General features: G+C 47.3%; 2 protein-coding genes across 2 annotated transcripts in view; both read left to right on the forward strand.

Annotated features, from left to right (window-relative positions):
- The window catches only part of MUC16 (mucin 16, cell surface associated), a 46,537-nt gene extending 26,979 nt beyond the window's left edge, over positions 1 to 19,558 (forward strand). The window contains exons 89-133 of the mRNA XM_064497259.1: positions 302 to 328; positions 491 to 627; positions 760 to 827; positions 915 to 1,087; positions 1,202 to 1,228; positions 1,444 to 1,586; positions 1,699 to 1,766; positions 2,157 to 2,329; positions 2,443 to 2,469; positions 2,685 to 2,827; positions 2,940 to 3,007; positions 3,399 to 3,571; positions 3,685 to 3,711; positions 3,927 to 4,069; positions 4,182 to 4,249; positions 4,646 to 4,818; positions 5,278 to 5,304; positions 5,558 to 5,700; positions 5,783 to 5,850; positions 6,236 to 6,408; positions 6,945 to 6,971; positions 7,761 to 7,900; positions 7,989 to 8,056; positions 8,549 to 8,721; positions 9,358 to 9,384; positions 9,630 to 9,775; positions 9,881 to 9,948; positions 10,149 to 10,321; positions 10,605 to 10,631; positions 10,904 to 11,052; positions 11,151 to 11,218; positions 11,526 to 11,698; positions 12,234 to 12,260; positions 12,439 to 12,581; positions 12,700 to 12,767; positions 13,130 to 13,302; positions 13,610 to 13,767; positions 14,357 to 14,424; positions 15,104 to 15,258; positions 15,820 to 15,983; positions 16,082 to 16,146; positions 16,796 to 16,971; positions 17,066 to 17,104; positions 17,890 to 17,969; positions 18,896 to 19,558. Of these exons, the coding sequence (XP_064353329.1) occupies positions 302 to 328; positions 491 to 627; positions 760 to 827; positions 915 to 1,087; positions 1,202 to 1,228; positions 1,444 to 1,586; positions 1,699 to 1,766; positions 2,157 to 2,329; positions 2,443 to 2,469; positions 2,685 to 2,827; positions 2,940 to 3,007; positions 3,399 to 3,571; positions 3,685 to 3,711; positions 3,927 to 4,069; positions 4,182 to 4,249; positions 4,646 to 4,818; positions 5,278 to 5,304; positions 5,558 to 5,700; positions 5,783 to 5,850; positions 6,236 to 6,408; positions 6,945 to 6,971; positions 7,761 to 7,900; positions 7,989 to 8,056; positions 8,549 to 8,721; positions 9,358 to 9,384; positions 9,630 to 9,775; positions 9,881 to 9,948; positions 10,149 to 10,321; positions 10,605 to 10,631; positions 10,904 to 11,052; positions 11,151 to 11,218; positions 11,526 to 11,698; positions 12,234 to 12,260; positions 12,439 to 12,581; positions 12,700 to 12,767; positions 13,130 to 13,302; positions 13,610 to 13,767; positions 14,357 to 14,424; positions 15,104 to 15,258; positions 15,820 to 15,983; positions 16,082 to 16,146; positions 16,796 to 16,971; positions 17,066 to 17,104; positions 17,890 to 17,969; positions 18,896 to 18,994 (4,703 nt within the window). The 3' untranslated portion in view covers positions 18,995 to 19,558. The remainder of the gene's footprint in view (positions 1 to 301; positions 329 to 490; positions 628 to 759; positions 828 to 914; positions 1,088 to 1,201; positions 1,229 to 1,443; positions 1,587 to 1,698; positions 1,767 to 2,156; positions 2,330 to 2,442; positions 2,470 to 2,684; positions 2,828 to 2,939; positions 3,008 to 3,398; positions 3,572 to 3,684; positions 3,712 to 3,926; positions 4,070 to 4,181; positions 4,250 to 4,645; positions 4,819 to 5,277; positions 5,305 to 5,557; positions 5,701 to 5,782; positions 5,851 to 6,235; positions 6,409 to 6,944; positions 6,972 to 7,760; positions 7,901 to 7,988; positions 8,057 to 8,548; positions 8,722 to 9,357; positions 9,385 to 9,629; positions 9,776 to 9,880; positions 9,949 to 10,148; positions 10,322 to 10,604; positions 10,632 to 10,903; positions 11,053 to 11,150; positions 11,219 to 11,525; positions 11,699 to 12,233; positions 12,261 to 12,438; positions 12,582 to 12,699; positions 12,768 to 13,129; positions 13,303 to 13,609; positions 13,768 to 14,356; positions 14,425 to 15,103; positions 15,259 to 15,819; positions 15,984 to 16,081; positions 16,147 to 16,795; positions 16,972 to 17,065; positions 17,105 to 17,889; positions 17,970 to 18,895) is intronic.
- A 5,251-nt stretch (positions 19,559 to 24,809) lies between these two features.
- On the forward strand, positions 24,810 to 26,021 carry ACTL9 (actin like 9). Its single transcript, XM_026110850.2, has one exon. It carries the CDS (start codon positions 24,810 to 24,812, stop codon positions 26,019 to 26,021), a length of 1,212 nt encoding a protein of 403 aa, XP_025966635.2.
- Positions 26,022 to 26,248: the final 227 nt, after the last annotated feature.

A 26,248-nucleotide genomic window follows, 5' to 3' on the forward strand; every position in this document is an offset into this window, starting at 1 on the left:
GTTCTCCAGCAAGCCTTCTTGCCCCGTGCCCTGCGTGTGTCCGCCGTGCCTGGATAGGAGTCATGCAGAGTGTCGGACAGCCCGTACTGCAACATGCTGGACTCTCTTCCCTGCAGGCTGATTTAGGCACGGCTGGCAGTGTCATCCGCCCAGCGCGACTTACTCATTTCCCAGCATGGCCACGGGGCTCACAGACGTGTCCCCCAGGCTCTCGCTTTCCCCGCTTGCCTTCCCCAAAATTGTCAGAGTGCCCCTTGACCACCTCCTGCTGCCCAGCTAACGCATTTCTCTCTCCTTGCAGAGTACAACGAGCCGCCGCTGCTGCCAAGTGAGTATCTGCAGGAGCTGGCTGTAGTGGGAGAAGGGGCAATGGCCGGGGCCCCTTGCGGCAGAGTTTCCTGCCCACAGGCTCTCGCCTGCTCCGCGGGGCCTGCCTGCAGGTGGGCAGGTCTAGCGATGGCCCGCTCTGACGCTGCTCTCCTTTCCGTAGCAGCCAGGCCCACTACAGCCCCCACCCTGCTACGGTTCACCCTCAACTTGACCCTCACCAGTCTCGCCCACACCCAAGAGCTGGCAACTCCCCACTCCAGGGAATTCAACGAGACGCAAAAAGCCTTAACCTCCTTGGTAAGCGCCGGCCTGTCTGCCCTCGCTCCCTCCTTCACAGCCACCTCGCGTTCCACTGGGCATGGGCTGCTCTTGAGGAATGCCAGCTCTTTGGGGCACGATCATGAGCTCCCCCACCCCTCTCTTTGGCAGCTCGACCCCATCTTTGGCAAGAGCAGCCTGGGCCCCGCTTACGTGGGATGCGCGGTGACAGCGTTCAGGTAGGTGCGCCGGAGACGCCGCCGAGGCTCCAGGCCCTCTGCCTTGGCACCGCGCAGCCCAAACTAACCCCACGTTTCCTGTGCCAGGGCTGAAGCGCATGGCAGCGGCACCGTGGCAGACGCCGTCTGCAGCTACAGGAACGACTCCTCCGCCCCGGCGTTGGACAGGGTGGGCCTTTACCACGAAGTGAGCAACAAGACCAAAGGCATCACGCAGCTGGGCCCCTACAGCCTGGACGAGGCCAGCCTCTACGTCAACGGTAGGCACCAAGGCCTCCCCACCTCTCTGCCCTCCTGCAGCAGCCTTTTGTTCTCAGCAGCCTTCCCCCGTGCCCGTTCCCAGCTCCAGCTCATGACTGGCTCTCTCTTTGCAGGTTACAACGAACAGCCCGAGCTGCCACGTGAGTAGCTTTCAGGGGAGGGTTGGCGTCCAAAGACGCGGGTCTCCGCTGCCTGGCTGAGGCAGTCGGGGGGAGTGTGGAGCACGCTGACCTTCCGCCGCGAGACGCGAGCCAGGAAGGAGGGGTGGCTGTCGGGAGACCTTTGCCTTTCTCCACGCAAAGCCTTGACGGCCTGGCTCTTGCACCTTTTCATTGCCCATCTGTGCTCCTTGCAGCTGCCATCCCCACACGGACACCAGCTCCCGCCCTTGAGCGTTTCACCATCAACTTCACCATCACCAATCTCCCCTACAATTCCGACCTGGCAATTCCTCACTCGGCAAAGCGCAACACTACCCAGAGAGTCATGAGCACCCTGGTAAGCAGCCCACCACCGCTCTGCCACGGCCATGAGGCCTGCTGGCCTCGTGGGCTGGCAGGCGTGCGGGAGTAGGGCAATGGGTTAATTTGGAATCACCTCCCCTTGGCAGCTCAACCAGCTTCTGAAGGAAGCCAGCATCGGCCCTGCTTTCCTCGGATGCGAACCGACAGCTTTCAGGTGAGGGCCAGGCCCAGCAGATTCCCTTGGCGGGTCCCAGGCTCAGGCAGCCTGGCACGCTCCGGCTCTGTCCACCCCCTGGGGCTACGGAGGCAGGACCTTGTCCCTGTTGTCCTCCCATCTCCGGGCTTGCCCCTGCTGCTCGCCCTCCCACCCGTGGAGGGTCTGGCCCGGCCCCGGGACGACTCCGGCACCTTGCGTGGCCTGAGGCGATGGGAACGACCGCAGGGTCAGAGTGCAGCCAGGAGAGCAGTGGCAAGCGTCCACGTGTGGGTGGGGAATGCTGCGCATGCGTTCCCACAAGAACGTGCTTGAGGAAGCCCTAACGCCTGCCCTTGCAATGAGAGGGTGCACAGAAGACGTGCTCAGGCATCGCCTTGTGTTCTTCAGGCCCGTGAGGCAAGGGGACAACACGCAGGTGGACGCCGTCTGCAGCTACAGGAACGACTCCTCCGCCCCGGCGTTGGACAGGGTGGGCCTTTACCACGAAGTGAGCAACAAGACCAAAGGCATCACGCAGCTGGGCCCCTACAGCCTGGACGAGGCCAGCCTCTACGTCAACGGTAGGCACCAAGGCCTCCCCACCTCTCTGCCCTCCTGCAGCAGCCTTTTGTTCTCAGCAGCCTTCCCCCGTCCCGTTCCCAGCTCCAGCTCGTGACTGGCTCTCTCTTTGCAGGTTACAACGAACAGCCCGAGCTGCCACGTGAGTAGCTTTCAGGGGAGGGTTGGTGTCCAAAGACGCCGGTCTCCGCTGCCTGGCTGAGGCAGTCGGGGGGAGTGTGGAGCACGCTGACCTTCCGCCGCGAGACGCGGGCCAGGAAGGAGGGGTGGCTGTCGGGAGACCTTTGCCTTTCTCCACGCAAAGCCTTGACGGCCTGGCTCTTGCACCTTTTCATTGCCCATCTGTGCTCCTTGCAGCTGCCATCCCCACACGGACACCAGCTCCCGCCCTTGAGCATTTCACCATCAACTTCACCATCACCAATCTCCCCTACAATTCCGACCTGGCAATTCCTCACTCGGCAAAGCGCAACACTACCCAGAGAGTCATGAGCACCCTGGTAAGCAGCCCACCACCGCTCTGCCACGGCCATGAGGCCTGCTGGCCTCGTGGGCTGGCAGGTGTGCGGGAGTAGGGCAATGGGTTAATTTGGAATCACCTCCCCTTGGCAGCTCAACCAGCTTCTGAAGGAAGCCAGCATCGGCCCTGCTTTCCTCGGATGCGAACCGACAGCTTTCAGGTGAGGGGCCAGGCCCAGCAGATTCCCTTGGCGGGTCCCAGGCTCAGGCAGCCTGGCACGCTCCGGCTCTGTCCACCCCCTGGGGCTACGGAGGCAGGACCTTGTCCCTGTTGTCCTCCCATCTCCGGGCTTGCCCCTGCTGCTCGCCCTCCCACCCGTGGAGGGTCTGGCCCGGCCCCGGGACGACTCCGGCACCTTGCGTGGCCTGACGCGATGGGAACGACCGCAGGGTCAGAGTGCAGCCAGGAGAGCAGTGGCAAGCGTCCACGTGTGGGCGGGGAATGCCGCCCATGCGTTCCCACAAGAACGTGCTTGAGGAAGCCCTAACGCCTGCCCTTGCAACGAGCGGGTGCAGAGAAGACGTGCTCAGGCATCGCCTTGTGTTCTTCAGGCCCGTGAGGCAAGGGGACAACACGCAGGTGGACGCCGTCTGCAGCTACAGGAACGACTCCTCCGCCCCGGCGTTGGACAGGGTGGGCCTTTACCACGAAGTGAGCAACAAGACCAAAGGCATCACGCAGCTGGGCCCCTACAGCCTGGACGAGGCCAGCCTCTACGTCAACGGTAGGCACCAAGGCCTCCCCACCTCTCTGCCCTCCTGCAGCAGCCTTTTGTTCTCAGCAGCCTTCCCCCGTCCCGTTCCCAGCTCCAGCTCGTGACTGGCTCTCTCTTTGCAGGTTACAACGAACAGCCCGAGCTGCCACGTGAGTAGCTTTCAGGGGAGGGTTGGCGTCCAAAGACGCGGGTCTCCGCTGCCTGGCTGAGGCAGTCGGGGGGAGTGTGGAGCACGCTGACCTTCCGCCACGAGACGCGGGCCAGGAAGGAGGGGTGGCTGTCGGGAGACCTTTGCCTTTCTCCACGCAAAGCCTTGACGGCCTGGCTCTTGCACCTTTTCATTGCCCATCTGTGCTCCTTGCAGCTGCCATCCCCACACGGACACCAGCTCCCGCCCTTGAGCATTTCACCATCAACTTCACCATCACCAATCTCCCCTACAATTCCGACCTGGCAATTCCTCACTCGGCAAAGCGCAACACTACCCAGAGAGTCATGAGCACCCTGGTAAGCAGCCCACCACCGCTCTGCCACGGCCATGAGGCCTGCTGGCCTCGTGGGCTGGCAGGTGTGCGGGAGTAGGGCAATGGGTTAATTTGGAATCACCTCCCCTTGGCAGCTCAACCAGCTTCTGAAGGAAGCCAGCATCGGCCCTGCTTTCCTCGGATGCGAACCGACAGCTTTCAGGTGAGGGGCCAGGCCCAGCAGATTCCCTTGGCGGGTCCCAGGCTCAGGCAGCCTGGCACGCTCCGGCTCTGTCCACCCCCTGGGGCTACGGAGGCAGGACCTTGTCCCTGTTGTCCTCCCATCTCCGGGCTTGCCCCTGCTGCTCGCCCTCCCACCCGTGGAGGGTCTGGCCCGGCCCGGCCCCGGGACGACTCCGGCACCTTGCGTGGCCTGACGCGATGGGAACGACCGCAGGGTCAGAGTGCAGCCAGGAGAGCAGTGGCAAGCGTCCACGTGTGGGTGGGGAATGCTGCGCATGCGTTCCCATGAGGAGACGGCTGTGGAAGCCCTAACGCCTGCCCTTGCAACGAGTGGGTGCACAGAAGACGTGCTCAGGCATCGCCTTGTGTTCTTCAGGCCCGTGAGGCAAGGGGACAACACGCAGGTGGACGCCGTCTGCAGCTACAGGAACGACTCCTCCGCCCCGGTGTTGGACAGGGTGGGCCTTTACCACGAAGTGAGCAACAAGACCAAAGGCATCACGCAGCTGGGCCCCTACAGCCTGGACGAGGCCAGCCTCTACGTCAACGGTAGGCACCAAGGCCTCCCCACCTCTCTGCCCTCCTGCAGCAGCCTTTTGTTCTCAGCAGCCTTTCCCTGTGCCCGTTCCCAGCTCCAGCTCTTCCACATTTATTTTTAGTTATGCAATCATACATAATCATTGGAGAGGGGATTTCTTGTGTTCCAACATGGAACACTTGTGTATTCTCCGCAGTATACATGGGTTTTTTTCTTCCATTGATAGGATTTACAGGAGTCACATTTGCCTACACTTCACTGTTCTTCCATCCTTATTGGTACTCTTTAACTCGTTTTGGTATTATTGTCATGAATATTCCTGGGGTTGTATTTGATTATTTTATTCCTTTAGAGTATGGTGTCAGTCAACCTTTTCTCTATTTACTTTGTCCATCTATCTCTTTCTTTTTGCTTTCCGAGTTTTCTTTGCTCCTCTTTTGATCTTTAATGAATGTGTCTTTCAATTTCAGAGTACAATGAAGCATATCACATGCCAGGTAAGTGTTTTCAGATACTGTTGCATATTCTGATTAGAAACAGAATTTTAATCTCCAGAAAATTAACAGGAAAATCCTGTATATAACCTAATATACCTTAACTTGTGCAGTAGTGACTGTAAATAGTATTCTTCCCAGGAAAAGGATAATATAGCTATGGCAACAGAAATTTTGTATGATTACATTGTCAATTGACTATAGAATAAAATTATATTTTATTGATTTTGTCTTGTCCTTCCCATTTTTTCTGCAGGTTTGATTCCTGCTACAGGCGTTTCTCCTGGAACTGAGCAATTCACAGTGAATTTCACCATAACTAATCTCCCATACTCTTTTACTCTCATAAATCCCAATTCTGCCAAATTTAGTGCTACAGGAAGAGTTTTGAATGCTCTGGTAAGCTTGATGAATTCCTGGGGGTGTTTTTTTGGTATTATGCTTATCTAAACATAATTAACTTGTAATTTTTATTCTTCAGCTGGATCAACTGTTCAAAAAGACTAGTATTCACTCTATGTATACTGGATGCAAAATGATGGCTTTCAGGTAGGCATAATCATTTGGATTTAGAAAATACGTATTTTTATGCTATAGTATGATATACAAATGGATCTTAATCCCTTATTTCACTTCTGAATCATTTATCACCCAATTCACCTTTTTTAAATGAGGTTTCACATTGCTATGAGAAACCATTACTCTTCTTTTCAGATGGATCTTTATAATTATACTTTAATTCATCCTTGCATCTGAAAGGTTAAATGTATTTTTGGCATTTTGACAACACAGTTGAGTTAATCACCACAGGAGCAAAAATTTACTTTTTCTTTTCTACTTGGCAATCTGATTGTATTAAAGAAACGACACCCACCAATATATAGCATGAATATTGAATTCTGGAACAGAACAGGATGTATTCTATTTTATCTAGACCTGCACAAAAGAGTGAGGACACTGGAGTAGATGCTGTCTGTACCTACAAGAAAGATTCTGCTGCTCCCCAGTTTGATCGAGTGAGTCTTTACCATGAAGTGAGCAACAAGACAAATGGCATCACCAACTTAGGAATATACAGCCTGGACCAGGAAAGCCTGTATATCAATGGTAAAGTGTTGATTCCCATATGCTGTGGGGATATTCATATGGCTAAAATCCATAGTTGTCTAGTAATTAAAACACAGCAATGACTTCTGTGCAGATGAATAGTATCTTAAATGTGTATGTACTTGGGCTCAAAGCTATGCACTTGATAATTCACAAAGCTCCATCATCTACACAAGTTCGCCTCAAGCTCTGACACTGTTTATCTTCAGAGGTTTTTCACCATCAATTTCAGCCTCCAAAAAAAAAAAGAGAAAAAAAACCCAAAAAGACCACACCACACAGACAACCTGGAAAGCAGCGCTTAAATCTTCAGAGCAGTAAAGGCAACTAAGTTCAGCACCAGTTTGGAACCTTACCCCACCATTAACAAAGGAGCTGTCTTCAAAATAACAGTTCCCTGCACTATCATAAATAGCTTAAGTGACTGCTCAGAAATAGGAAATCTTTTGTTCTCCCATGGAATCTTTCATCTATCTCTGCATCAGCAAATATCTCTGAATCAGCAGCCTAACTCATTATTTCCTTTCTCTTTCCAGATTACCATGAAGCCCATCTCTTGCCTTGTAAGTACTTTATGTAATTAAAAAGGCATGATGCCTTAAGTGTCAGTACAAGAGATACACAGATGAATGCCTGATTGGAGATTTTCCCTTTCTTAGCTTTTTCATGGAACTAGAAGTAAAAATAACATGAAAATGCTGAACAGTGAAAGGAATCAGCTACCAAGCACAGTTGATAACTTACAAGCTTCTTTCAAATGTTTCATGAAACATTATTTCTTCCTGGAAAACAGACTTTAGTCCAATCAGAGCCTCTGCAGAGGAGTAACTGAATGAAATCCTATGCCCTGCATTACAGAGAAGGTCAGAGGAGATGGTATGAGGAGACCTGTTTGCAGAAATACATAGCTACATCCGTAGAAGGCTAGAGAGTAACTAGTGTTGACATGCAGTTCAATCTTTTCCAAAAGCAGCTTTACAAGTAGAAACGGTCAGAGGTTCAAAGACCTACATGGAGTATCAGGCTAGTGTGGTTAGAGGTTTTTTACCCAGCAAGATAAAAGGTGAGATGGAGTTAACTTTGACTGCTCATCTGAGATGGTCAGGTACCTGTTTACAGCCTGCTCAGCTAGGACTGGCCTTCTATATCAATCTGGCTGAGCTAGAGATCCCTCATCTGCTCAACAGCTACGTGCTCCACACTGCTGTTGGCATCATCATTCCCATTCCATACTGTGTTCAGTGTAGTATATATCCATTCCAGCAGAAAGGAACTGTTGAGTCTGCTAAAGACAGGGATTAAGAAAAGTGTTTGCTTTCTACTCACAACAAAATTTTGTGCTTTTTTTGCAGCCACATCTCCAGCTCTTCCTTTTGCAAGAATAGAACATTTCACAGTGAACTTCACAATAACCAATCTCCTTTACAGACCAGTGCTAGGAAACCCAAATTCTAAAAAATTCAATGCTACAAAAAACACTCTGACATATTTGGTGAGCATCAGTCAGGTTCTTCCTGTGGCTCTTTAGTTTGTTTTTATTATATTTTCACTGACTTAATTTTTTTTTTTTTTTTTGGCAGCTTGACCGTGTGCTCAAGAACAGCAGCATTAGCCCTGCTTACACTGGATGTCCAGTGGTGGCACTAAGGTAGGGGGCATGTCTTTGAAATTGTTTTTGTTACAGAAGACAATGGCAGTTCAAATTTTGGCTGACAATAGGATTATACAGAGATCTTTCCTTAGCATATAATTCCTTTCTGCTTCCACTTTCTCCTAACTTGGTAGATCCTGTTAAGTTCTTGAGAGTGCAGAGAAAAATTAGACCTCATTTATGGTCCCTCATGACAGGACAGAGGGTTAATACATAACTTCTGGGTTTTTTTACACCAATTTTGCACTAGATAAAAAAAAGTAATATGCCTAATTTTAAATGCAGTTCAGTTAGGTCATAAGAACACTGTTCTAATGGTATAAAATGGAATGAATATTACATTTCTAAAATTTGAGGGCATTATTTCATTAGTGTTGTTTTACAGTATTTTAACAAGAAATCCAATTCCATGGTAGTTACTGCACAAGCAAATTCGAACAGATGAATGTAAGTGTCATTCAGACTGTAGATAAGCATGTAACTTTTCAGATCTGTGAAGAACAGAGAGGACACTGGCATGGATGCGGTCTGCACATACAGAGCCAACACCACCACTACTAATTTTGACCGAGTCATGGTTTATCATGAGCTCAGCAGGATGACAGCCAGTTGCACTGAGCTAGGACCCTACAGGCTGGATTCAGCCAGCTTCTTTGTTAACGGTAAGTAGCCAAGCTGATGTCAGGAGGGAATCCTCTGACTGTTAATTTGATACTAGCTGGATGGAGAAACTGAATGAATATGTAACCACAGAAACAGTAGTACCTGTATGGAGTACCTGCATGAAAGCAAATGCCAGCCCAAACAGAGAAGCCACTGCCACTAAGGGTTTTCACACCTTGTTTTTCTTTTGAACTGAATAACTGGGCCAAATACAATATATCATGTGTCATATAACAATATATCATAGGGTGCTTAGCCTCCCAAGGTACAATGTATTCCTCTGGAGAGGAGCAGCACTAGAACTGGACACTACTTGACAAAAGGCGTACTTAAATTGTCAACACAGTGATTAAATTGGGTTTAGGCAATGGGAAGTTTCCTTTTGATTCCTCTGAGGAAGGGAGAATTCTGTGTACTGCTCCAAGAAAAGCAACAGTTTGCTAACAATATACCTCAATGCAGGTGTTTAATATGCATTCATGCCTAGACAGTCATCAGATCAGTCTTCTTCTCCAACAAATGTTTACACAAGGTATCTCAGGCAAAAGAGATTCGAATTATGAACTCCACAGTATACAAGAGCTTATGAACTCTAAGCCAGTTTCTCAGATACTGTCCCTTTTTTTCCCTCCCAGGTTATAATGAACCACGGCATGAACAATGTAAGTACCTTTAAATAACAACTGAAAGAGCAAGAGGATTTTGTTAGTTAGCAATAGCTTAAGACGAAGGTTGGATTAACCAACTAAAAGTACCACAACAGCTATAATACAGTGTTATGACAATTCAGGAGCCCTGCTAGATCCAGAGGACAACTAGAATACCTGAGAATTTTTCTTTTAGTGTTTCCTCTAGGGGTGGTGTTCATAATATCTTTTCAAGCAATAATTTACCTCAATCATTACAGCTGTTAATCAAAGCACACAACTTCTGTCACCATCAATAAGCAACTTCACACTGAACTTCACTATAACCAACCTCCAGTTCACTGCAGACCTGGTGATGCCAAATTCCAAAAAATTCAAGTCAACAGAAAAAGTCATGTGCTATTACGTAAGTCTGGAAGAATCACGCCCTGTCTGAGCACAGTTCTTTTATATCTCTGATCTCTTACCCTTGTTGTGACATTTTGCTTATATATTTTTGTTAAATTTCTAGGTTGACCGTCTACTCCAGAAAAGCAGCATTGGCCCTGCTTATATTGGCTGCAATGTGATTGCATTCAGGTAAGAGTCACGCCTGGGAAAAGTTTGAGTTACCTGCTTCTTAGAAAGGTTGTTTCCTGTTTCTCAGTTCTATACAATGATAATATTTAACACATTAATGCAGTGTTATTCTTTGATGAGCCTTTAGTCATATATTAAAAGTTAAGACAGACTTCTCAACAGCTGGCTAAAATATATTGAAACAATGGCCCATTTCTTAGGTCGGTGAAGAACAGAGATGACACGAGAGTAGATGCCATCTGCAGCTACAGAGATGAGCCTTCACATCCCACGTTCAACAGAGTGACTGTTTACCATGAGCTGAGTAACATGACAAATGGCATCACCAAGCTGGGACATTACAGCCTTAATAGCCAGACCCTCTACATTAATGGTAATGAGACCATTATTGGCCACTGGCCACACAAGGCATCATTCCTTGTGTTGCCACACACTATCTTGAAATGAGAACAAGGAGGATTAAATGCTCTCCAAAACTGGTAATAAAAAGCAGAGGGCAAATCACTAAATTAACACAGTCAAGAATCAAGTTATCCTTATCCTGAAGTCCTTAATGATAAAAAGCTTGAGCATGTTTATCCCTGCTGAACTTGATCAGCAGGAGAGAGAAAATATTCTTGGAACTTTTTCTTAATGATTGTCCCTTTGTTTTCCAGATTATAATGAACCATACACTCTCTCATGTAAGTATATTTAAGAACAGACATATGGTAAAGCTACTCAAAGGCATAAATTAGGGGTTTTTTTGAGATTTGGCAAAGCTACTCAAAGGCATAAATTAGGGGTTTTTTTCGAGATTTGGCAATGCCCATGAAAGTACAAAGAGATCTTGTGATGTCATTCATAAGCTTCAGTTTATCTGCTCCAGGTGTAAAGGAAAAAGTAGTAATAATGTTTGTATCTTACAAAGATTCTGTTCTTACTTTGTCTCTATAATTTTTATTCTTTTTTACAGTTATGAAGCCATCCACCACACAAAGCCCAGGACTAACAACAGAGCAATTTACACTAAACTTCACCGTAACCAACCTCAGGTTCACAACAGACCTAGGGACACCAAATTCTGCTAAATTCAATTCTACGAAGAAAATAATGCAAAGTTATGTAAGTCAAAGTCACATTGTTCTTCACCAAGGTCACCCAGTATTTTGGTTTTCCCTTTCTCATAAGGGAGTGTACTCACAAATGCCATTCTTTGTCAGATTGACCCCCTGCTTCAAAGGAGCAGCATTGGCCCTGATTTCACTGGCTGCAAAGTGATAGCATTCAGGTGAGAGCAGTATAGCTGGGAGATGAACTTAACTTTAGCAAATTAATTCACTTATGTTTGATTGACCAATAATAACACATAGTTCTTTTCCATTTTCAAGAAGCCAATATCATTATAAAAGGGGCATAGAAGCTTTATTGTATGGTCTTTATCTTATAAAGCCTTTTTCCTTACAACATTATCCTATCTCAGTAAATAACTTCTGCAGTTTACCTGTGAATGCTATGGACAGATTTTAATTAGGTTTTTTTTTGTACCACATATCAGAAAGCAACTAACAAAACCTTCATGATGTTTGATTCCTCAGGTTAGAGAGGAATAGGGAGAACACAGGAGTAGACACCATCTGCACCTATGGAAGTGGCTCTCAAGGGCCCAAATTTGACCGAGCTAAGGTTTACCAAGAGCTAAGGAACATGACAAGTGGCATCACCAAATTAGGAGTTTATAACCTGGACAACAACAGCCTCTATATCAATGGTAAATGCATGGTTTTCTTATTCCTCCAGTCACTGGAGGATGTTGGGACCTCCTTAGGCTGTAGATAATATTTAAAAATTAATAACGTAACCTTAAGGGAAAGGTGGCCTGAAACTGAAGTTTACCGACAACTTATGTGCATAAGATGAAGCATATACTTCTAAGTCTAAGTCTATTTTCACATAGACATTTTGAAGATTTTAATTTCTATCTTACATTTAAAAGTGACTTAATTTTAGTCTCGTCTCAGTCACTGAGTTGCATATGAACATTTCACCTGATTTCTGTCCCACCAGTATGTATACCTAAGAAATGGCACATACTTTCCTCATTGCAGTCTTCACTATTATAACACTTCCCTCTGCTTAAGCAGTAGGTCGTTTGTTTAATAGATTCACACCTACAGGGACTGGTTCTGGTGATTCATTCCCGAGTCATCCATTTCATTATCCTTCCCCCCCCCCCCCCCCCCGGCCTTTCATTCTCTAAATGTATCATTCTCTTATGTAATGATTCTCTTGCATTTCCTTTCCAGGTTACAATGAACCACTTGAGAGACTATGTAAGTGTTTTGTCACTCATTCCAGTGAAAGCTACCAAAGGAGTGGTGCACTCAGAAAATGAGAGGGGAACAGATTCTTTAGAGTGGCCTTGAAATTTGCTAGGATTGGGAATGTCTTTGAAAGTGAAGATGACTTTTTGTACAGTGAGATCATAATCCTTCTCCCCTTTGATTATAGCTCTGAGCTCAACTACGGCACCAAGCCCAACATCTAGGCATTTCACACTTAATTTCACCTTAACCAACCTCCCGTACACTGCAGAGCTGGACGTACCAAGTACCCGCAAGTTCATTTCCACAGAGAAAGTTATTAACCATTATGTAAGTCTGGCTCTGATTTTGTCCGTTTTGTGTGTTATGCTAATGACCTTACTCTGTCTGCATTAAATTCAGGACATGCTTTTAAATTCTCTCTTTTTTTTTTTCTTCCTCCTAACAGCTTGACCCTCTGTTTAAGAGAGGTAGCATAAGCCCTGTCTACACAGGATGCAGAGTGATGAGATTCAGGTAAGAATCCTGAAAGAAAGTTAACCATTCCCTTGTCTGCTTTTATACACCCTAAACTGGAAGTTACTGTAGTTGTTCTGAGGCCAAAAAACCTGAGGCTAGTAGCATGGCCTTGTCCATCTGCCTTGCCTTCTCTAAATACAATCAGCATTGTAGCTTAAAAAGGTTAAAATTTACCCTCTGCATGTGCCTAAAAATTTATGATTTCCTTGCTGGAAAAGTCATTTTTGCATGTAAATGCTGCTACCACAATTCTTGAATATCTGCACAAAGATGTAGGAGATTGATTGTGCGAATAGGTTTCAGGGCATTCTGTAAGCACCAGCAGTGTCCTTAACAATGTCCTTAACATTTTTGCATAGGTCTGTGAAAGACAGGGATGACACTGGCGTAGATGCTGTCTGCACCTACAAAAACAACATCAGCATGGCCAGCTTTGACAGAGAACAGGTTTATCACGAGCTGAGCACCATGACGAAGGGTGTCACCGAACTAGGGCACTACAGCTTGGAGAAGAACAGCCTGTATGTCAATGGTAAGCATCTGTAAGCAGCATCGAGATACGACTTTGGAGTCCCTTGGAGTGGAAAAATGAGGAGTGATCTTCATCAGGGTTTGAGTGCTAATGCATTTCTGCTTTCATTTACTGGGAGTCCACAGGTTTTGGCATTAAAACATAACCAAGCCGTTCTGGAAGGAATGTTGCCCCTTAAATCACACAAATTCCTGGATAATTTCATTTTTATATTCATATAAACTAAACAAGGATCTAGGCATATTGCTTTTGTGGTGTGTGTATAGAGCTGATGTAAAAAAGTTACAGTCAATCTTTTTTTATTTAGGTTTCCACCTCACAGCTATCACCAGAAAGCCTGTTTTAACTGAAGGTCCAGCCAAATTGGGCTATAAATTCAGCTTTAGAATAATTAATGAAAATCTAACTAATCCAGACTCCCAGTCTTCAGAATACAAAGCAGCAATGGAAAGCATCAGTAACAAGGTAAGGAGCTGCAGTTCAGAAATCACCATATCTACACCAGATGACCAGTGACTGCACACAAATCTCTTCCACCTCAGAGGTCAGCACAAATGTAATTCATTATAGATAGTCCAGTGCAGGACCTCTTCAGCACCAATCCACTAAAATAACAGTCTGCTAAAGCCCTAACTAGGCAGGTTTGGGGGGCGGGGGGGGGGGGGGGGGGGAAGAGTTTGTTTGTTTTTGTTTTTTCTTCTTCTTCTCTCAAGTAGAGCCATAATGAAGCCTTTTCCAGGTGAAACCATTTCATGGTTTGAGTTCTGAGTCTGTTTTGCCCATGGAATATGGATCAAGATGACAGCTACAGACAACAGACAGTGGCCTGTTAATAATAATAATAATAAGAACTCAGATAAGATAAGGGCTGCCAAACTGGAGGTCAGATTCCATCACTAGAAGGCATATTCTGAAATAAAAGCCATCTCCCATGAAAATCTGATTAGCAGAGAAAAATCTGTTGTTGTTCCAAAGTTAGAGGTCCTCCTGCTGCCCTGAAGCATCCACCATGAAGTGCAGAACTCTAATATTTAACATAACATTTTTATTTCAGATGAACCAACTGTACCGTCAGAGCCATCTGCATAATTACTTCAAGAACTGCACTGTCACAAAGCTAAGGTTTGTAGTATAATTTGATTTTGAGTTTTGTTTCCCATGCCCTACCCAAGCCATTCACAAGCTTCCTGGAGTTCATGAGTCCGAGTTTGTTCTAACTTGGTGGGGCCTGATCATCGTCAGTGCTGCTCAGCTGACATGGAATATGTTGGAGGATCTCAAATATGCTTTAGTAATAAAGCTTTTCTTGAGTTTCAGTCAGGATTTTTTTAAGGATTTGGGGGAATTTTGCCACTCTATCAGGCCTCTTTACCACAAGAATGAAGACTGAATGGTGACCATGCAAACTCTGTCCCCCATCCTCCTCCAGACTTGGACTCTGCTGGGTTTTAAAAGGACTTTGGGTAGATCTATAATGTCCTGCTCTAGATGGGAAGGGATTTGGACAAGGGACTCTTACGCAGGGCTAAAATTTTAGAACTGATCATTCATGCTATACATGCAGCATAATCATAACCTAAGTTTGCATGGAGAAGAGGTAGTGGTACTTCATTTGCCCTATGTGGTCTAAGGAAAAGCCCCAGAGCAGTCTATTCCACATCTCCCAGTAGCACCACATTAGATTAAAACACTCCCTAACACTAAGACTAGCAGAAGGCCCTAGGAAACTGTCCCACGTGAAGAGGCCTCCTGATCATCAGATAGCCCATTTATTTCAGAGCCTCTGTTTCTCTCTCCACAGGATTGGATCCATAGTGGTTGACTGCGAGTGCTTCTTCCAGCCAGAGCCCAGCATCAACAGGGCTGTGGTTGAAAGGGCTTTTCAGGATGGGACTTCACATGCAACTGGGCTGTGGCTGGGAAGCAGTTACCAACTGGAAGGATTCTCAGTAAACAGTATGTAAAGCTCATAGAAGATCGTGAATGCCTAGCTTCTACCCAGCTTAACCCACTTTGTCATAACATACTCAGAATTATCCACTTTCTAGTCAACTGGGAGGGGGAGGGGGAGGAGGAAGCACTGCGTTCCCCCAAACTGAATCACTGAACTTGAGCCAGAGTTGGGCCAGTTCTTTGCTGAATTCAGTCTGGCTCAGTCCAGCCCTTGAGTCCCCAGTGGCTTCAGAGGTTATTAAATGTTAAAAAAGGCAAGGAAGTCATAACTACTCATCATAATTTCTAAAACCCTGTTTATCTCTAAGAGTTTGCTTTTTTTTCCAGATGTACACGTTCCGAAAGAAAGCACTGGCCTGGTAAATTGCTGAAGGACTGGGCTTTCAAAGGGGTATATTGGGGATGTGGTGTCAAATCCGAGTGCAACCTGTATTCTGTTAATCTCTTAGGACTTCTTTGGATTTTTCCCAGCCATAAAGTTCACCAAGCAACACTGATCTGCATAAGAGCCTCTGTGTTTCTGTTTGCTAGAATTTATATTCCACTTTTCCCCTCTGTCTCCAGACTTAGAACTAGCAATTGAGGCAGCAACTCAGAAAGCACCCCTGCAATCTGGGAAAGGAAACTTCAGATTAAACTTCAGCATCACCAACCTTCACTACTCTCCAGAACTGCAGGACTCCAAATCACAGATGTCCCAAGTGAACAAGAAGAAGATTGAGAAGGAGGTAAAAACTAATAGCAATAGCTTAGACTGAGCTCTCTGTCCAATTTAAAGACATTAGAGTCACTCATTTTGCTTAACTGTTTTGTTTCTTCCCATCAGCTTGACATATTCAGAACTAGCAGCCTGAAGGACTACTTCGCTGGCTGTACTGTTGAGAGCTTTGGGTATGTTTTGCCTCATAGGCAGTTACTTCAGAACTGTTTTTCTTTAGTCCCAACAGAATATTTAGCAGAAATGGCACTCAGAGCTGCAGCATGGTGTTTATGCCTCAGTGACAACCTTTGTTCAGTGACACATAGGAGGCACCTTCACTCACTCTCAGTCAGTTTTGCCTTTACCACAGAACATTTCTGTCCAAATAGGAGGTGGGGTTTTTTTCCATGCTAGCAGAACTATTTTCAAGTATAAGCAATTCCAAACTAAAACAAATAATCTCATTATCTCACTTATTCAAACAAGCTAAGACTCAAACAAATTTGGAAAACAATCATAAGAACTGACCGGCTTGAGTACAAAACCTGCTTTTTTGTGTCTTCTTTGGCATCTCTTTGGAGGAGCAAGAAAAGCCAACTGACTTGTCTCTCAGAAATGCCATGCCCAGGATTAATTTAGTGGGTGGATTTCACAAATGCCACACGGCAGTTCCTTCCATCTAGTGTAAACTATAAAAACTGATCCTATGCTAATAAATCATCTGCATGCCTGAGCCCAGGGCTGGATCCCTCCCCCAGTGCTTCTCCATTTTAACTGCTCCTCAGTTCTGTGCTAGCTTTCTCTTGTCCCATAACAACAGCTCTGGTCTTCATCCTCCAGGCCTGTCCTTGGGAAAGCTTACACAAGTGTTGCCTCCCTCTGTAAATTCACACTGGACCCCTCCTCAAGGACTTTACAAAAGGAAGCTGTATATGAGGAGCTGAAACGCCTGACGCAAGGGTTCACCAAGCTGGGCCCCAGCTACCAGATGCAAGAGCATAGTTTGGTTGTTGATGGTGAGTACTGCTGAGATGACTTGAACTTTTGTTAGTTTTGCTTTAATCACAGCAGCTGCCCTGTTCCCCACCTGTCCCACCCTTTTTTTTCCAGGTTACTCTCCACTCAAAACAGTCGAGCAGGAAGGATCTGGTAAGAGCTTTCATGGAAGCATTCACCCTAAAGCTACTGAATACTTGTTGAGCTACACTAAATTAGCATAACATACCTTGAAAAGGTGACTGGACCAGTGGCAAGAGCAAAAAGGTTTGGGACTCCTGGGAGACAAGCAGCAAACAGCAGGGACCAGAGCCAGTGAGCCTGGGGAAACCCAAAGTGAAGGGCAGTCAAAAGCATGGGAACTTGGGAAGCTCTAGCACCAATAAGTTTCAATAGCATCAGTATTTACAAAAGCAAAGAAACAAAAGCAAAACAAAAAATGATACAAACAGCACCAAGTACAGCCACAACCCCAGAACAATATTCAACAAAAACAAACCACATGTACTCACAAGCATTGCTTTTCCATACACCTGGAACACCCTCACAAATAACTACAGCCTCTTTCCCAACACCCTTAGACCTGTCCCCTCCCTGAAATAGACCCAGCCAGGAGCTGAGAAAGAGCTTTGTACTCTCTGAACAGCCCCAAATCCATCCAAGGACCCTAACGCTAACCGCGGCGGTACTTAACATTGTGGATCCTTGCACCCTCACTCTATTCCAACAAAGCTTCTGCACATCCCTCCCATCTTCACACTGCTGGGGCCTATTTGCCTGCAGCCAGGGAAGGTCAGACTCTCTTTTCCAGCAATTTCACTTCACCTGTGTGCTGTATAGTGCTTTTGCACTTTGAGAGAGAGTTCTCACCCTGTCTGTGTCCCATGTGCAACAGCTACAAGTCAAAAGACTGATGTGCCTTGATTTTCTTTTTGCAGAGCTTCCATTCTGGGCAATTATCCTTATCTGCCTCTTCACACTGCTTGGCTTCCTCCTCCTCCTCCTGTTATGCTTCCTGGTAAGTGACCCCTTTGCTGTCACCCCTCTTACTTTTGACTACTGCAACGTCCAGCAATCCAAAGAGTTGCAGAAGGGGCATTCATAGACACATCCTACAAGGAATCCAGGTGGGAGCAGTATATTACATGCGTTGTAACATCAAACACTGTGCCAAATCCTCTTTCAGTTACTGCCACCCCTTTCAAGGGCTTGTGCACAGGGACACAGGGAATAGTATTTATCCCACTAAGTGGATTTCTAGGGGAGGAGGCAGTGGATCATGAGTGAGATACAGTCCTCTAGAGAGGGGAAAATATGAAACTGAGATAAGGCAAACCCCAAGAACATAAGCAGGTTAAATTAGGGGACATCCCCTCTTAAACCTTTTCCCTGCACTAATCTCTGCAGAATGAGGTTACAGATAACAGTTTAAAAGAAACATTTCCAATAACCTACAGGTGACAGGAATTGCATTGAGAATTTTGTGTTCAGTGCTGATAACATGCAGACTGTAGCAGTCCTGCAGGGCCAGACTCCAGCTGTATCCCTTTGGAGAGGGCAGAGCAGATCCTCTTCTGTCTGGTGCATATTTGATGGGGGTGGGAAGTATTTTATTAGCACTGTTTCAGCAGTAGTTTTATTTGCTTCACACCAGCTAGAACAGAATGGCTAAATCCATGGAGAACATGCATTATTGTCCTTGGAGGTTCAAGAGAAAAAATTACAGTTGATAAGATTTAGGAGGAAAAAAACCTCAAATTCAAAATCGGGGCTGTGCTATTGGCTGCCTATGCAGCCTTAGGCAAGTGCCTTCTTTACCACTGAGATATCCCATCTGTCAAATGGGGGGCATCTCTCCACCTGGTAATCTGTTTTGGGACCCTCTAATGAAAGAGAAAGGGCAGGCTTGGTGTTTTGCAATTAATACTGTTCATTTTCCACCAGATTGTCTTCTACCTAAGAAGAAAGTCAAACCTGTACCAGGTTCAACAGAGTATGTACGGGGTATATTTCCCACATCTGAACACAAGGAAAGTGCATTGACATAACAGGTGAAGCCTGCTTTCACAGACCAGTTCCATCCACAGATGAAGGAAAGATGTTTACAACTACTAGGAAAATGTTTCTTCTTCAATAAATTATGTTTAGCCTTTTCTCTTGTCTTGATGCAAGCCTGCACTATTACTAAAACTACTTTCATAGTATGGGAAACTGCCAACACAGATGTTGGGGAAAATATTTTTTAAAGCACTGCAGTATTTTATATAAATATTACACAACCAACAGAAAATGAAGACTGCCATGAGTTGCAGTTTGCAGGGCTGTTCAGTGTTAATGTTAGTTTTCTGAAAAGGGCTTAATTATGCTAGTTTACAGATTTGCAGGACTGACTACTGTAAATTAAAAATAAGACAGATCACTTAGACTTTACCCTATTTCCTGGTTTACCTAAAATATCTATTTTAAGCTGATGAAAACATTTTATATTTAATATGTCAAGAGATTATTTAAAGATATTGTTAACTATGAGTGTGATACAGCACCCTGCGGTCTTTTAAGATTGATCCTGATTTCAGTTGAATAAATGTCAGATTCATTGCAATACAACAGATTCATTTTATTTCTCTGTATCAACCCTTCACCCCAAATCAGGAAAGATTTCTGCCTTGCAAAGCTCTCCCATATTTCACCCCCTCAATGGTCTCATTGAGAGCTCCCCACCATAGCGCAGGGTCCGATATTCCTATGGAGATCGTGACCTTTCACTGTCCCTCGGAACCATGCCGCGCTGGGCAGATGTGCCCACAAACTCAGTGCCTGCAGCATGCCCCAATCTTCTGCAGAGCACACTGGGTGCTCATGCAGAAAATTCATGCTAGTGTCACAGGGAAACTGCTGGATCTTGAGCCTCTGTTGCCACATGTCCCTGGGAACAAAAGTCTTTGGGAAAGTCTGTCTCCAAATACAAGGCCAAAATTTTCCTGAGGAAAATACACAGTAAGGCTTACACCTACTCCCCCACTAAGAGCAGCTGGGGATCTTAATGCAGCATTTCATCACAGGAGATGGTGCTAATCTCTAGGTAATCATTTGATATCAACATTAGACAAACTCTCCACTCTGCTGACACAGAATGCACTAGTACTAATGAAACCATGATTAGTCATTAACCCTTCCACTGCAGGCCATGTTTCCATGCAAACTGCCTTGTTACTTTCAAAGCAAAACTGATCAATGGCAGGTTGGCCTCGTTCATCTCCCAGGTCAGGTTCTTAAGCACAGACTAGAACTTCTGATCCGGAGGATTAGAAACCTGTTTGCTTGATTAAACAAAGGTTTACAAGCACCCAGTATTATGTCAGCAATATCAGCTTAAAAAGCTTTCACAGCTGCTTGCAAAAGACCTTTGCAGGTTTCAATGCTGCTGAGCATGCCCTGGCTACGATGCTGATACTGGTACAGAAATGCTTTGAACAGAAAGGACTTCTTGGCTCAGCCTGTGAAGGGAGGCACTCAAAATCTCAATGACTGAGTAGGGGGAGGGTTCTAGTGGTTGGAGTGCGTCTCTAGCTCCATCTCAGGAGACCCCCAGGGCTTCCTGAGGTCTACCCCAAATCTTCAACTGACCATCCGCCTTGTGCCTCAGTTTCCTTCCTTCATCTCAAACTCCCCAAAGCCCGGCTCCCCTCTCACTACAGAGCCCCGTTTCACACCTCCCACAGCAGATGAGTGATGTTAACAGCACACCCCAGGGTGGCACAGGACATGGGGATGTGGCAGCTGGCATGTGCTGGGAGAGGAAGGTGCTATTTTGAGGAAATGTTTCCTAGAGGTTTTGATTTTTTTTTTTAAATGCTGTGCTCATGGTGAGAAGAGCTGCCTCCCAGTGCAGCATACCACACCACCCACTCCCCCTCTCTACTAAGCACTGAGGGGGCAGCCAGGCCCTGGGACACCAGGCTCTTCCCACAAGACTACTAGGAACCAGGAGAGGCCCAATACATGCTGCAGAGCACAGACTAGCAGCCCCTGCACTAGCACCACTGTCCTGTCCAGCCCCAGGGACAAAAGGGAGGGCAGAAAATCGACTGTTTTTGAGTGAAGCTCCCAGCAGCACCTCCAGAGCTCCAGGGCTTCTCTAAACCTGGCCAGGACATGCCACGTGCAACGGGCCACGCACACCTTGGCTGATAACCACTGCTGTGGCGACACAGGCAGCTTCGAAGGGCAGCCCTGCTTGCTCGTCTCCCCCATCCGACCCTGACAAAGTCATATTGCTGAAATACTAAGAAAATGGCACCAAAAAAGCTCATGGAGGGAGATTTAGGAGCTGAGAAAGCAGCACATGCAGACAAAAAAAAATTCACAAGCCAATAGGGCCAGACTGGGTCACACTGCAGAGATGCGTGGTATCTGCAGGCCTCCTTCCAGGGCTGCCTTCCAAGAGGAAGGAGCTGTCACATACCACTGCACCTCTCATCATCCCCTGCATTGTGTTGCAACATGCCTTGTGTTATGGTTGGACACAGGCCGGCGTTTGCTATGGTGCCGCTGTTGCCCAGCAAGCCCCCAGTGAGCTTGCTCAGGGGAGGGACAGAACCCGAGGGACAGCACAAGGCCAGCTCAGCAGTGACGCAGGTGCCTGAGCCACCAGATCGGTGACCTGGCCCCAGGCAGAGATTTAATCCAGCAGTTGCTGAAGCCAGATGGCTTCTCTTCCTCCAGAGATAGGGATTAGCACACCCAGGGAGGCAGATACTTGGCTGCAGTCAGAGCCAAGGGCAGCAGTGAGGGAAGGGCAGAGCAAGGGGGCAAAGAGGCAGAGCCGGATGGTGGCCCAGCTCAGCCTCACGGACCTTTCTTGGACACCCTTACAGCAATCCCAAACGGCAGCTCAGCCTTCCACCGTTTCTTTTCTCCCAGTGGGATCTTAGGCCTCCTGCTCTCTCTACTCTGTCCTTACATTGCAGATACACCAGGGCTATTCCTCTGCATTTGTCTTTCCTTATATTTGTCCTGGTGTGACTTGGCCCAGTCTCCCCACTGCTGCCAGCGGGCAAACCAACTTCTGATGGTCCTTGGGCTCTCTTCTCAGCATGGGGCCAGCTGGACCTCCCCAGCACTGTCCTGCTAGTTGCTGCCTGATAAGAGACACTTTATCAGCCTCCTTTACAGCTCTTAACATTTCATATTGACATCTGGAAACAAGCCCGAACTGCAGCGATAAAAGATACAGCTGCTTCTCATGATTCTTCCCAGCAATTCCTATTCGGTTTGGCTCTCTCGGATAGAAAAATGCTCCATCTGCCTAGGAAAGTCATCAAAAAGCCCTTCATTGGCATTGCATTTCTTCCCCTGTGCAGCGAGGGCACCATTCAGCACACACATCCAGGCTGTAACACGTAACCTGTTTTTAGCACTGACTCCAGCACTGTTTTGCAACCAACAGTTTCCATCCCAGTGAAGTTCTCTCCTTCAAGGGTGGAACAAGTAGAGCAGAATCCCAATGAAGCTGCGCAGGGGCCAGACACAGAAAGCCGCAGTGGCTGACTAGTGCTTGCTGAGCTTTATAGCTCCACAGCCGAGGGTAGATCAACCCATCCTTTCTGCTTATCCCTCTCACAGCTTTGTCACTAATTGTGCTTCATCAGCCTTTTTCTTGCTTCAGGGGAGAGATCTCAGCCTCATACAGCCTGCCAGCCAGGAGCCGTGCTGCACCTAACAAGGAATTTAATTTGAAAAATTGTTGCCTTATCCAGAGCAGAAGCTTTGCCTTTTTGGCACCACACTTACTGAAAGATGCTTCCCTGCCAGCCTGCAAGAAGGAAACCTGAACTTCCCCTAGAGCCACTGCTGGGGCCTTGCAGCTCCCCTTCCCCACCCTTCTGCTCTTCTCTGATAAAAGCACCAGCGTTAGGGACAGCAGGAGACAAAGTCTGACAGTTTGCGACATACTTTGTCCAATATACCAGCAAAGAAGGAACATTAAGCAGCTGCAGCTTCCCCCTCCCCCTATGTTCATAAAGAGACGTTTCTGTCAGCTCTTGTGTCCGCAGCACAGCCCAGCACCCGTCACATCGCTGCAGCCCGTTCTCCGGGCCCTGGTGTGAGCCAGGTCCACCCGGGGCCCTGGTTGGACTCTGCAAATAGCCAGACATCAGCTATGCAGCCTGAAGAGGCCTTACTGCACCCAGCCACCTGTAAGCCCTTCAAACAACCCTCTCAGGGAAACTTTCCTGCTTTCAGTCACTGCAGTTCAGTGACTCCCTTCCAAGGGCAGCAGTAAATAACCCCAAGCTAAGGGCACAGCCTGCATGGTGCCAGTTAGCCTTTCACAGGCAGCCAAAAGGCTGTTAGCAGACTTGTAGGTGACAATCCAGGCAGCTTCTGAAAGGCATTAGGCAGGATTTTACAAGAGTACTTCAGGAAATCAGGAGCTATAGTTTTCCTTGGGTGTGCACAAGCACAGCCCCAAAGCAGCTGCCCCAGCACCAGGTGAGGATTTCCCTCAGGTGCTGGCTTGCAGCCAAACAGCATTAGCACAGGCAAAAAACCCTAAAGCAGACCAAGAAACCCCCCAGGACGGGTAAGCTGGTATAAACTAAAGCTAGGTAACACTGTTCAGCTTTCCACCTCACTCCTGCCAAAAAAGCATTCGATACCATCAATTATTGTATTGTGGATTTATTAGACTTTTCACTGGGACACAAAGAGGCAGAAGATCACCTGTTGCAGGTGGGGGACAGGTCTCCCAGCCCACTCTCACTAACTCATCATCCTCCAGTTGCTCCAGCCCTGGACTCCAGCCCCAGCCAAGGGACCAGGAAAGTGTCCCTACATGGGCATTTTGGGGCAGCACCGAGAGCAGAGGCTAGCATGTCATGATGCAAATGCTGCCTGTCATTCCCTGATCCTCCCCAACATGCTCATGTCCACAGCAATGTTCCTGCGTCTATCACTGTAATCTGGTATTTAGACCGTGCCAGATTAAATAGCAAGGGCCACAAAGAACAAAGCCATGAGCAGGCTGGCAGGCGCATCCTCTGGGATGGGCGCTTTGCCTGGGTTTGGACTCTCCAAATGACCTTCTCTGACCTTGGGCAAGCCCATCCCTTCCTCCCCTGCTCTCAAGCATTTTTGGGAAGGCACCATCTTGCCCAGAGAATACACAGGCTCCTGAGGAGCACCCAACCACAGAGCCAGGAGGGTTTTACCGGACAGAGACAGTATCATCAGATCCTATTTATAAAGGCAAAGAGTGAGTTTGGATATTTGCTTTGGGTCTCCCCACAGCAATTCTCAATACCTGCATTAGGCACCTGAGCTGCCCCCACATCTCCAGCCTTCAGGAGCAATGCTAAAACACTGCTCCTTGGCCTTGAAACACTCCTCAAAACAAGGCACTGTGAAAGGTCCTCCAGAGAGGACTGTTAACTAGGTCCCTTTTGCTTTGAGGTAGGTTAATGCAAATTCTAGCTGCTCCCTCCCCCCATATGTTGTTTCAAATCCTAACAAAGCGCAAAGCTGGCTGCAATAGGAAAGAGCCAAAACAGCCCTTGAGATCAGAGATGAGAGATAGCACAAGCTCAAGAGAGCAACCACGGTAGCACAGGGGTGCTCTGTGACCAGCTCGTCCCTGGGTGATGTCACAGTTCCCTCCATGACAACACGAGCTGTCGAATACAGGGTCTGAACCTGCTCCTCAGAAAGCCACTGCCAATCTTACTGCTGCATTGCCACCTGTCCTTGCAGACAGCCCAAGGACATGGCTGCCTTGGCCAGAGCCCGGATGGGAACAGTGCTCCCAGACTTAGCAAGGCAGAGAGCAGGGGATCTAGGGGCAAGAAGTCATTCTCGAATGTCTGCACTGCACAGACTGCATGAGGACCTCCCAGATCCAGGATCTGCAAGAGACACATCCTTACCTAGTTCCTCATCAAGCGAGCACATCTTTCAGATGAGAACTGGAGCTGTTGTGATAGATATTGGCACAGGGAGCTGTAAAGCAGGGTTTGCTGGACAACAGAAACCCATATCTGAAATCAGCACCTTGGTTGCCTATTCTTCAGAGCAATCCCCAGGATCAGAAAAGGCCAGGCCTCACACCTTCTTCAGGGAGGAAGCCTTGCTTCATGCCGATATCGACATTATTGGACTTATGCAGAGCGGCACCATCATCAACTGGGAGGTGGCCGAAATCCTGTGGCAGCACATGTTCTGCAACGAACTCATGGTACCCCCTGAGGAGCACGCTTTACTCATCACAGATCCCCCCCTGAGCCCTGTCACCAACCGAGAAAAGATGGTGGAGCTGGCATTTGAGTCGCTGCACTCCCCTGGCATTTACATTGCCTCGCAGTCCGTCCTCTCAGTATACGCCCATGGTCGAACCAGTGGTTTGGTCGTGGATGCAGGCTATGCCGTCACCCACACCGTGCCTGTCCACGAGGGTCGCAGCTTACCACACGCGGTCGAGGTAATGGATATTGCCGGATCCCACATGACGCGTTACCTGATGCAGCTTCTCAGGGACTCTGGGTACATGCTCAGTGAAAGGATGACCCAAGTCATAGAAGACATCAAACACAAATGCTGTTATGTTGCTTCTGACTTTGAAAATGAGTGCTGCCTCCCTAAGGCCATCTACACAGTGGATTTCCCCTTGCCCGATGGTCAGACCATCACTCTTGGGAAGGAGAGGTTCCAGTGCCCAGAGTTGCTCTTCAACCCCCCTCAGGCACATGGGATTCCTTATGTGGGCATACACAAGATGGCCCAGAGAAGTCTAAACAAAGCACCAGAAGCAGTCAGGGAAAATATGTACAGAAACATTCTCCTGTGTGGAGGGTCCTCTCTCTTTGAGGGGCTGGAGAAGAGGTTTTCCAGTGAACTCCTCCAAGAAATGCCCTCTAATGCCAAAATCAGAGTATCTGCCATCCCCCTGAGGAGATACTCTGCCTGGATGGGGGGGTCTATCCTCGCCTCCCTGACAAACTTCCAGTCATGCTGGATCCGAAAGGAGGAGTACAGTGAACATGGACCATGCATTGTCCATCAGAAATGCTACTGAAGGAGACACCTCACAGCAGGCGTAAGGCCACCAAGAAAGCAAACAGGCTTCTCTGACTACCTGGGTGAGAAATTCATATGTATCGATGCACAATTTACTTGTGGCTACAGACTAGCCAGTAGAAAGCAATAATAAATGGTTTTGCTTTATTGAATGCTGTCCAGAGCTAAGGGTTATTTCAGTAGATGTCCCAAACATGAAACCAGCAGCAGGAGCCCATTTGCTCA

This window comes from Dromaius novaehollandiae, chromosome 25 (genome assembly GCF_036370855.1).
Source record: "Dromaius novaehollandiae isolate bDroNov1 chromosome 25, bDroNov1.hap1, whole genome shotgun sequence".
Taxonomy (NCBI): domain Eukaryota; kingdom Metazoa; phylum Chordata; class Aves; order Casuariiformes; family Dromaiidae; genus Dromaius; species Dromaius novaehollandiae.